The following is a 12,344-nucleotide window of genomic DNA, read 5'->3' as shown; positions in this document are numbered from 1 at the left end:
GGGTCATTAAAAATGCAATTTAAATGTACTGTTTAGTGGCAGGTGGCAAATCATCCCACGATTAAGAAATTTTTCTGACAATCATGGACTGGGGCTAAATGGTATCCAAATGGCTTGTGTGTTCAGTCACTTCAGGCAGAAAAATCCATAAATTCAGTCAGAAATGTCAGTCTGGTAGCCCTGTGAAATATAATCCTTAACCTTCTCTTGTCTTGGTCAGAACCGCTTTTTATACAGGTGACCCCTTCTCTGTTCTCTCAAGCCTGCCTTTCTGGGAAAATCAGCCTGCAGGATATAAAAGACAGGCTTAAATTTATCTTCTCTTTCTTTATACTTGTCCATAACACAAACACACATACATACTTCTTTCCTCTTGAGTTAAATGTAACTTCAGCACTTCTCTTGCCTTAATGTTTTCCTAATTAGCCTTAACATTAAAACCAGCTGCTACTGCAGTGTCTTTTATAAAGCATTAGAAGATTAATTGACTCATTATGTGGAAAAAGGAGGATACATATTTAAGGGAGCTTTTTGTTTAACTTGGGTTATAAATTGCAGCTCATTTTCTTTATTTACACTTTCCCTACCCTTTACATCTCCCATAACTAAGGGGTTTTTTGGTTTTAGTTCTATAGTTGATGATTTCTTTGTTTCTTTAAAGTGAAAACAATTCAGCATCTAGATACTGACTACTGAGTCAAAACAAAAGCTAAAGCTCTAAAAGCCGCTTGTGTAGTCTTTGCTTTCACACAGGAGGACCAGATTGGGAGCCAGAGGGACCTGGCTATATTCCTGCATTAAACAGCTCTAGGTTGCAGGCAAGCTCTTCAACCTTGCTGAGCATGAGTTCCCTCATATCAAATGGAGTTAAGATTGATTCTACCCAGCTAACTAACGAAGTGGCTATAATAATAACATTAGATAATATATAAAGTATTTTAAATGCACCTCACAAATAAGATGAATAACTTTCATTTAGCTCTCCTTATTCCAGCATGCATAAAACCAGGTTGATGATCTAGCTTTATATATATATATATATATATAAAGCAGTATAAACATCTATGCCACTACCTAGTTAGTGATCCTGGGAAATCAACACCTAACTGTAATAGTTAATAGTCATTTAATTTTTACTATATTACAAATGCTTTACATAGAGAATTAATAAGAGTATTTATGAAAGTGTTATATTTCGTGTTCTATGTATTACACATCAAATAGATACTGAATAAGTTGGTTAAGACATTTGAATGTTAGGTCAGGCTAAAGACGTAACATGCATTTTTTCATTTTGTTTCACAGCAACCCAATTAGGCACATACCATATACTTATTTCCCCTATTTTACAGATGAGCAAACTGAGGCTTAGAGGAGTTAAGGATTTATAGACGTTTAATTTTTTTTGTGTGTGTGTGTGTGGTATGCGGGCCTCTCACTGTTGTGGCCCCTCCCGTTGCGGAGCACAGGCTCCGGATGCACAGGCTCAGTGGCCATGGCTCACGGGCCCAGCCGCTCCGCGGCATGTGGGATCCTCCCGGACCGGGGCACGAACCCGTGTCCCCTGCATCGGCAGGCAGACTCTCAACCACTGCGCCACCAGGGAAGCCCCAGACATTTAATTTTAACTCGGGTTTATGTGGCTACAAATTTCATGTTTTTTTGTTTTGGTTTGGTTTGGTTTTGCTTTATTGCCACTTTTTCTCTGGGACTCAGCTCCTGTTTTACAAAACAGGAGCTTTTATCCAGCTCCAAAATTCTATGATTCTGCATCTTGCCTTTACACGCCTTCACCCTCCACTCTGTCCTCAGAATGTCAAACCAGAGTACAGAGGCCTAGACCCAGGAGAAAGTACACTTGGGCATCAAATGCAAAGGAGACAAAAATGAGGTTAGACAGCATCTGAAGACAAACACTTTCCTTTGAGATGGAAGATCCCCACAAGAATAGAAAAAATGAGAGGGAAGAAAGAAGAAATCTAAGATGTTTCCAGGAACCCATTCCTAAGAGACAAGCCATACTATTACCCCACCGTCAGTCCAGCCTTCAAACAACCCCGAGGGCCCAGTGCTTGTCCAGTGGTGGCATGAATGTCCTTGTATGGTGGCTTTATAAGACTGTTCCTGGATTGCAGAGATAGTCATCAGTAAATAGGTCCTACTTACAAGTCATGAGATCTTGAATCCAAGTTGTGTTCAGGTTTTGTCCTAAAATAAGCTCTCTGTAAGAAACACTGGATCATTTTTTAGTGAAGAGTGGACTGATTGTCTAAATGTTTGAGTGTAAGATTGGGAATTGTGGTTTGCAGTCCTAGGAACAGTTTCACATTTTTGCTGAATTGCAGTAAGAGTAACATTTATTCTGTGCCATTTACTCAGTATCAATTAAGTTTACTGTATATTATTTCTAGTCTTTCAGTAAGTCTCCAAGGTGAGTACTACTACGGGATCTTATAGCTGAGGACACTAAGCTTAGAGATGTTACTGACCCAAGATCACACGTGAGTCATGGAGCTGAACTCAAACTCTGGTCTGGACTCTAATGCCAGAATTTTCTCCAGGACATTCTGCTCCCTGTCCAAGACCTGTCCAATCCCTTCAGTCCCTTGGAGTATTGGAGTTAATGGGAATATTTACTCATCCTGAAAGGCCAGATAGGGGCAGGGATGAGATCTTTCCATGATTTTTTTATTTTGATAGCTCTACCAATTAAAGAAAAAAGACAACCAAACAAAATAAAAGCACCAGAGTTAAAGCTGATAAAGGAATAATACTGAGCTGTTCCCAAGTTAATGCTTAATCATAATTATCATTAAACAAAATTTTAATAGAATTGTCATTATTAACATTACAGGAAGTAATTGGTCCAATGACAGGAAGTAGTTGGTGGTTAAGGTGCAAGTAAGGTATTCCTAAAGCCTGAAACAGAAATATATTCTAGTGACAGGCCCAGTGCCTGGCCAGCTGATACCCTCGTAAGTAAAGAATGATATTGAGGGTTTAGACTTATGGAATAGAAGAGGGAATCTGGGTCGATAAAGTGAAGGTAACGTCAGCCAATTAATGGGGCAGGGGGGTCATAGAGGGTGCACAGGGACTGGCGAGGCATATCTTGTTTTATAGTGTGCATTTAAAACACAATAATTAGGTGCCTTATTAAATTATATGCACATATATGTCACATGTAGCACATCCAGACAATAAGGAAGGAAGTTTTTCTGGCCAGTCCCTTCTAAATCCCAGAATCTTGACTGAAACAGCCACCTGGGATCCATCTAGGCAAGATTTCTGTTTTTTCAACAACAGTTGAAAGCATTTTTTAACTCGGGACTATAAAGTTTGAGAATTGGTTACCATGGAAAGAAAACATACGAAGACTATATGTATAAATATACAAACTATTTGAACATATATATACATCAAATTTCATACACAATACTAAATAATGAAGCTATTAACATCAGCATCCCCTCACACAGGAACAGATGAAACCCTCTGTAAGGTGTAACAAGGAAATGTCTTGGTCTCAGTCTGTTCTCTGGGTGCATGAGCCTGATTCTGTGAGACCCAACGGCACACCAGTCTCAGCACTTGTCTGTCTGAAGTTGCTCCAATTCTGACTTTCAGAATACTCTCAGCCACACATTTCAAAGGATGTTTGCTTTATCCCAAATGCAGCTTGTGGTTACTGATGATCTGGATAGCGACATTTCTGAATGTGCAGCATCCCTGTGTAGCACTGTACTAGCAGTGTGTTCCTCTAGCCTGCCATGCACTGCCCAAGTGAAAAAGGCTGAATTTTTGGCAAGGGAGGAAAGGCTCCCATATTTACCAAAGTCATGAATTCCATGACTACATCCACTCCCTGAATGTGTAATAATATATCAATAGACAATGGAGAGACTTATTGTTAAAACTTGAAAAATAATTCATTTGCAACATTGATCTCTCTCCACTTTAAATGTTTCCAAAACAATCCTAATTCCTCGTTATATTACCCATTCTTCTTTCTGAAGGATCTCCAGTGCCAGTGGGTTATAGATGTCCAGGTTGAAAGCCTTGACAGCATTTCAGAGGTTAACATGGTAAGTTTCTCTATGAGATACTTTTTCTGAAAGGATAGAGTCTCAATAGTGTCAAAATCACCGGTGTTTTAATAAATCATCTTAATTATGTATGTTACTTATTTTTCCTACTTTGCTTAATAAAGTTGAAGTTGCTTTACTCTCTTCTATCCACTTCTTTCTACCTCTGATTAAAATTCTCATTCCTTTCCTCCTCTTCTCTTTTCCTTCTAATGGCTTTACAGTGGTGGAGCACTGAAGGACATGATATATTTAGCTATGTGACATGAACCAGAAACAATTGCACAAGAAGAAAGGGTGATCATAATATATGTGAAATATGAAGTCACAACCATGAGTCCTTACCCACAAAATGATAAACACCTGAATCTGGGTTGATAGAATGCTTCCAGATTTTTCAGTTCATACTAACTTTGCTTATCTGTAGAAAAACAATAGCAGAGAACAAAGGATTTTTTAAACTCATAGGACTAAAAATTTAAATTAAGAAAAGTTTGTCCATTCCCTTAGAGTTTCTAGAAATCCAGAAGAGACTGCCCTTATTTTATTTTTGCACTGAAATATTTGTCATTTTTATGGAGTAGTACTTGCAAACCACCATCACTTAAAACTTTAAACTGATTGATTATTATCATTTTCCTTTTAGCCTTTTCCTGTTTCCTTTGCCATTTTATATGCTTTGCTTTTTTGTCTCCTCTTCCCCATTCCCCCTAACCCAGTTTTACCATTTTAGCTATATTTATGTTTTAATATCCCCTACCATAATTTTTCCATTTTATTTTCTCTACTCCCACTTTAGAACTACCGAGTCTACATAATTACCAGAATTGTGTTTCATTTAAGTAATTTTAAGCTTTTTTCAGGTACTTTAAGAATAATATTTACTTGCACAAACATATACATTATTGATGTAATTCCTTTTTACCTACTACTATTCTGTTAATTTGTTAATGTCTCAGAGCTTTGTGTAGCCCATTTTAGTATATTTTTCTATGCCAAATAAAAAGTGCATTATAGTTTCAAATTTTCAATGTCCATTTCCTTGTTCTTACCTAAGTGATGTATATTCTTATATTTGAATCACTCTTTCTATCTAATTTTGTTCTCTTCAGTTGTGTTGTCTTTTCCATCATCTCCTGTAGTTGTCTTTCTTTTGTTCCCTATCAACATTACACTAGGTGCAACTATTAATGACTAGGGCCCTAACAGGTACTCACTGGTAGGATGCAGCTTTGAACATGTTTTGGTTTTGGTTGTGGTTTCAATTTTGGATTTGTTCCTACCTCCCCCCAAGTTTTAGACAGTTTGTGAATGCCATTAGATAGGGCCTGTGCCCTGGAACCCATGCCTGGCTTTCCTCTTAGGTTCATCCTGCTTCGTTCATTGGTGTTTCCTGCCAGGTCCTGATCCAGGGAGACATCTGAAGTTGCAACTCTTAGCCAAACGCTTATTGTCTTTCATTTTCTACTTTGAATATGGAAGCTTGGTTTTTGCAGGGGGCTAGAGGGTGATAAAAATAAAACCAGGGAATAACCCCTCCATGAATAGAGAAGATAAGAATTAGTTTCAAACTCGTTTTCCATCTGGAAAGATTTAGTTTATCTAATCTGGTCATTTCATGTATGTTAATCCTTGCATTTTATTCCCTTTTCTGGAATCTTTTACATGTGTGTTCTTGTGAAATTTTCAAAAATTGCTTTGAGATATTTTTTGGAATAAAAGTATTTTTGATATATGAACTGTGGCTTATATATAGTGTTTTTCATAGAATTAAGTATTGAAATTTAGATTCTACATATTATTTTTAGTATGCAATTACCACAAAGATAATTTTTTTTAAAAAAGAAGAGAATGAAAGAGAAAGAATAAAGTAGGGATCTCTTAAGGAAGCAGGACCTAGAAAATATAAATCACTTAAAATTGAAAGAGCAAATAATCTTTTCATATGTAAACTTAATTAATATTTTTATTTATAGTGATTCCTTCAACTAGTCATTGCCATCCAAATGCTAACTAAATGAAAATTACAGGACACATAAAAATTCCAGAAAAGTCTAAACAAGATCTTCTATGGCCCAACATCTGGTTTCAGTCTTCAGTTAATGTCCTTCTAGTCCTTGTCATTATCTAATTTAATATTTATTTCAGTTCAATATCAAACCTTAAATGAAACTTCCTTCATTTTAAGCACCCTACTCCCAGAGGGAATAGCACCACTAGTACCCACTATTCAAAAATGCCTTGATTAGAAAGCGTTGGCTTTTCCCTTACCAAAAGTGGCTTTTAGTGACATTTTCTTGAGCCTGTTGTGCTCCAGAAGCAGGCTCTCATTTCGCCTCTCCTGGCATAATCTCTAAGTGATACCTGAATGACCCAGTCTGCATCTAAAAATCTCGTTGTGTCTACCCCACAGCCCCCAAAACTGGACCTCATCCTTTTCTCCTGAATAAGTTCAGCCTCAGTACTCAGTATCAGCAAAAACTGGTCTGCATTCTCCATGCCTAATTTGAAAAAATCATCAGTGACCTCCAGTGTTGGCTTCTTTTGCTTCTCATTTATCATTTTCCCATGCTCCCTTGTCCCACCCTGAATTCACTTTCGATCCCTTTTAGTTTTGTCCTGCTCTCCTCAAAACAGGCTGTTCAGCCCGCTTCTCATGATAGTGCCAACTAGTGGTGACGCTGATGTACCACTGACATGTATATACCAATGTCTGCCATTTGACTTCATAGGCTCAGTATTTGCCCAGTGCCCTTCTGATCAGACTGAGCATCTAAAACCAAATATATGCTCATTGAAGCAACCCATGCAGTAACCCACAGGATTCCCTGTGGAGTAGTGTTTCAGTAATGAATGAAACGTTCTATTTATTCACCCTCACTGTAATCCAAAATTACACAGGGCTGATGCTCCCAGATTAACGCAGAGCGATAATACAATGTACCTCTATTCTGATCCTAAGAAAAACAAATGAGCTCATCATTGCTTGATGACTTATTTGTGGTTTACTGAGATTTGTTCTTTGCCTGTGTAATAAATGTCAAAGTTCTATTATACGTGTTATTTCAAGAAAAATAGGAGTGTTGTTGGGCAATAAATGATAGTGTGAAGTAAGCATTTGGGAAATGTAAAACACGTTGTCGTTGCCCACACCCAGTGACTTGGACGAAGATAGGAGAATTTCTGTTCAAACAAAATATTTAATGTCGTATCTGAGAGCCAAATAAAACTCAAATTATTGACTAACCATTTTTTTTTCTGCTAACATAATGTTAACATAGTTTTTTCCCCTCATCCTTACCTCCTTACAACTGGAATACACATTAACAATTCAAATACCTGAGCCATACTGGATCAGAATCTCTGGGAACTAGCTTCTGGGGAATGTGCCATTTTAACGAAGTCACAGGTGATTCTTCTGCACACTAAAATTCCAGCACCACCATCTCCTAGCATTCTTTCTGTCTCTCAAGAAGAGGGAGATCATTGTCGCTTTTTCAGAACCTCCGAAAACATGCTTTCCACTAACAGCTCCAATAAAGGCTGTGTCCAGGTTTTTGTGGGACTGTAGTTTTTTCAACTTGGGGAGGGCTTCTTTAAAACAAAAACAATATAAATGTATGGATACAAAATCAATCACAAAAGTGAATATTTATTTATAATGAGAAAAAAATCAAAATAAAATACCAGACCATGGAGTTCCAGGTTCCTTTCTTCTGAGATCTCTTTAGGTGATTTACCAGAGTGCTTAGGTAGAAATGCTTCCCGGTTATAACCTGTTTCCCTTCACCAACTTGAATACTTGATGGTTTTCAGAAACTCTCAACATTCACCAGAGTCCAGGTGAGGGAGAGGCTCTGTGACTGAAGCTCAGTAGCTTCATTCTAAATCTACCTGAAAATATAAGCTATTCGCGGACAGGTCACTAACACCCATGGAAACCAATCGAGACTAATAGTATTGATTGATCACCCTGAACCATATTCCTACTGACCTTGACTTGTCTCTTTTTCTCTCTACCTAGGACTTTACAATGACTTTTTATCTCAGGCATTACTGGAAAGATGAAAGACTTGCCTTTCCCAGCAAAACCAACAAAAGCATGACTTTTGATCACAGATTAATCAAAAAGATTTGGGTGGCTGATATCTTTTTTGTCCATTCGAAGAGATCCTTCATCCATGATACAACTGTGGAGAACATCATGCCGTGTGTACACCCTGATGGAAATGTCCTCTTCAGTGTCAGGTAAGGAGGGCTGTCTACTGCCTTTGGCTTCCTTATACCACACCACCTACACCAAAGCTGATGGGTCTCACTTCAGGCTAAACTCCCAATATTGCTGTATTTAGTAATGCTGGAGCTTGGGACACAAGCAGAAGATGTGATTTTTTCCTGGTTCTAACTTCCAGGTTTTAAAGAATGGTTTCCTAGTCTAACTGTACCCACTCTGGGCATGTATTGGAGAATGATAGGAAATAAGGTTGGACAGAGTGGAGCTGAATTATGGAAATCCTTAAGAATCTGGCCCACAATTTTATAAGTATACAAAACTACTTTTCCTCCTCACCAACTCCACCCCACCCTGCACCCCAACAAGCAGTCTTGGAATCTTGGATCAACTAAATAATTTTGTTAACTATCTCCTTCATTTTTCACAGGAATATATAGTCATCATCCAAGTTACCCCTAGTTTCTTCATTTAAAAAATTTTGAAAATGAAAAATATTTTTAATTTAAAACATTTGTTCTGCCACTATGCTATAATATCCCTCCATCTTTAATATACCATATGTTTTTAAGCAAGCCTGAGTCCTGTGCTTACTGAGTGGCTTACCGTAGGTAATCCTAAAAATGTTTGGTAAATCCAAGCAATTCATTTTTTTTATGTCTTAGAAATCCCAGAAGGATTCAGTAGTAAACTGAAAAAAAACAAAAAAATTAGCTTCCCAAAAGTTATCCATGCCCTAATCCCCGGAACCTGTGAAGGTTATTTTATATGGAAAAAAAAAAGGATCTATGCAGATGTGATTAAATAAAGGGTCTTGAGATAGGGGAATTATTCTGGATTATCTGGATGGGTCCTAAATGCAATCATCCGTATCCTTGTAAGAGAAAGGCAGAAGAAGGATTTGACATACATGGAAGAGTAGAAAGCAGTGTGACCATGAAGACAGAGATTGGAGTGATGCAACCACCAGCCCCAGAATGCTGGCAGCTACCAGGAGCTGTGAGAAGCAAGGAATGAATTTCCCCTCTAGAGCCTCTGGAGGGAGCAGGGCCTTTCTAACACCTTGATTTCAGTCCAGTGATACTAACTTCAGACTTCTGGCCTCCAGAACTGTGAGAGAATACATTTCTGTCGTTTTAAGCCACCAAGTTTATGGTAATTTGTTACAATGGAAATAGGAAACCAATACAGATTCTTTTTGTTCATTAAAAACACCTTGCTCTCTTTAGTACAAAGGTGCTATTACCAGACGTTTCATATGCTTTTTTTAAAAAAAAAATGAAATCAAAGGAAAATACTACTTTCCATAGGACTTTTAAATCAGAAGTAACATAGGACTCTAATAAGTACTGGAATCAAGCGTTCCTAGGAATCAGAAGCCGATTGGCAGCATCTGGCCAAGGAATCAACTGATTTAAATTAATTATTTTGACGAGGCGATATCTACTGGAGAATTAACTCGGGGGATTATCCTTACCCTGCACATTCCAAAGAAAGATTTAGCTCTTGCCTGGTTCCTGGGAAATAACCTACAAGCCCTTGGAATATCCTGCCTGATAAGTATGTCTTTGTTTACCCGGAGGCCTTGAGCCACACGGTATCAACTTGATCTCTGGAGGAGCTAAAGACTAAGGTCAGCCATAACTATGTGACCAACCTTCAGTTAATATATACTTTGGACTCCAAAGCTTATGTAGCTTCCCTGGTTGGCAATTGTCCGTGCATGTTGTCACACATCATTGCTAGGAGAAGTAAGCACTGTCCATATACCTCCACTAGAACAGGACAGCTGGAAACTTGCTCCTGGTCTCTCCTGGAACCTACCCTATGCATCTTATTTCATTGCTGATTTTAACTGGTATCCTTTCATTGCAATGAACCATTAACTGTTAGTATAACAGCTTTGATGAGTTCTGTGAATCCTTCTAGTGAAACATTGAACCTGAGCTTGGTCTTGGAGATCCCCCAACACAGAAGGACTCAAAACTGTTGTCTGCACAGCTGTTTCAGCTGACAGCAGAGCCAGCTGAAGCCCAGCCAGTCACCTGGTTTCAGGCTTGGTTCTGACACCGTCTACTGACAAAGATTCTCTCTTTGACCAAATTCTGCTCAGTCTCCTCTGAACTGTCTTCTCACCTAGGCCCTGCTCCCCTATTCTCAATATCTGATCACCCTCCATATCTGATGAGGTTCCTCATCCACCCCCTAACCCCCAGCTGATATCTGATCACCCTGGCCCCCCTTCAGCAAGAATCCTGTTAGGTCCATTTAGCCAGAATCCCCCAAGCCCTGATGTTTCCTCTTGGTAATTGTTCATCCACTGACCTCCGCACCTCCACCCCACTCCCTCTTCCTTCACTATAAATTCCCACTCATATTTGGAGTTGAGCCCAATCTTTGTTACCCATTAAAAAAAAAATTATAGTAGCCCTCCTAAATAGAGTCTGCCTTACCATTCTTTAACAAGAATCATGCATAGTTTTTTTCTTTAATAGTGCCTGCCTAATCTCCTTGGTTTTTAATTTATTCATATGTACTCTGAAGGAAGTAGACTCAAAGATTTCAGAAGTCCTTTCCAGCTTTAAAGTACAAGGAAGATGCCAAAATGAATATGTTTTGTGACACCAAGTTATCCAGACATCTCCCTGGCTTGGCATTTTGCTGCATGACTATTGACAGTAGAATTCAACCCCCGGCAGATAAAATGGTTCTACTCCTCTGATTAACTTGGATACACCATCGGTAGGACCAGCTGTTGCCTTTGTTTTTTGCAGACTTGCTCAGGGGCCTTTTAAGGAACCTCCAATCTGCTATTGCAGGTACCAAAGTTCAACAGCCTCTGCCTGAAGCCAGGAAAAGCTAAAAGGACATAAAATTTGAAAAAGCAGTCCTCATCAGTATGCAAGCCTTTCACTTAATAGCACCTGAATTACATGCTTAATAGCACGTAGATCTATAACTGAAAATGTTCCAGGCTTTCCCCTCACTCCTGGAAAGATAATTTCCTCAGGTAAACTTGCTTTGTGAAAGAAACCTTTACTCATAGGTTTTTATTACCACCATTCCAGCTCTTTATTACTGGAAACTATTTAAGTTTGCATCTTCCAGAAAGCAGAAAGTATTTAAATCTATTTAAAAGTCTTCTCACTTTGAAGTGTGTTTTTCTGAAAACACCCAGAAAATATAGAGGAAGCTGAGCAGGAAATGGTGAGATCAGAAGCAATTATTAGGGCAGGAATTCACTCGTTAACTGTGTCTTACGCAAATCACCTACCTTCCTGGGTTTGCTTCCTTATGGGTTACTTGGAAAGAAGATGGTAACACCTGTTTTGCATTAGTCTTGAAAGGCACTCAAAAGTGTCAGAGAGCTTCAATGCTGCATTGCTTATTTGACCATGTGGTTAAATGATCTGCAGTTTTCTTTTTCTCATTCTTGCTATAGGATAACTGTTACAGCAATGTGCTTTATGGATTTCAGCAGGTTTCCACTTGACACTCAAAATTGTTCCCTTGAACTGGAAAGCTGTAAGTCTTACTTCCCTATGGAGTATGTGTGGTCTGAACACACCATCACATACTTGCATATAAATAAGCATACTCTTAACAAGCATGTAAACATCTTGATAAATATATTTGTCCAAAACAGCTTGTTGGTTGGTTGGTTGGTTGGTTGGTTTTTTAGTAAGAATCATGATGGCAAATTGTCTCTCAAATGAGAAGATAGACGATTCAAGGAAAAAAATGCTTTGATAACTACATATTCTGCAGTTTCCATAATGATTTTAAAGTAATAGCTCCCTAAAAAGTTGTATTCTTGCTAATGCTATTAACAGAGACTGGCAGATTTAGAAAGCTCCGCCATTTATGTTCCCGTATAAATCCCAGTCTTCCATTAAGTATGCTTTGTTTCCCTGGAAAAACCCAGCTCTAGACTTAAACCTCCTAATCAAAGCCCTGTCAGAGGGCATCTGAGCCAGCTCCCTGTCAATTACTTTGACCCACCAGCTATTTTTGACGTGATATCTTAA

At 38.5% G+C, this 12,344-nt stretch overlaps 1 protein-coding gene across 1 annotated transcript in view; it reads left to right on the top strand.

Moving 5' to 3' along the window:
- GABRR3 (gamma-aminobutyric acid type A receptor subunit rho3) overlaps nt 1-12,344 on the top strand; it is a gene marked incomplete at both ends in the record, with an annotated part of 39,704 nt that overhangs the window by 10,752 nt on the left and 16,608 nt on the right. The window contains 4 exon segments of the mRNA XM_082839238.1: nt 4,017-4,036; nt 4,038-4,085; nt 8,110-8,333; nt 11,759-11,841. Coding sequence (XP_082695364.1) covers nt 4,017-4,036; nt 4,038-4,085; nt 8,110-8,333; nt 11,759-11,841 — 375 coding nt within the window.

Source organism: Leucopleurus acutus (genome assembly GCF_964270905.1).
Source record: "Leucopleurus acutus genome assembly, chromosome: 5".
Classification (NCBI taxonomy): domain Eukaryota; kingdom Metazoa; phylum Chordata; class Mammalia; order Artiodactyla; family Delphinidae; genus Leucopleurus; species Leucopleurus acutus.
The sequence above is the reverse complement of the archived record's forward strand: the minus strand, read 5'-3'. Positions and strand labels throughout refer to the sequence as shown.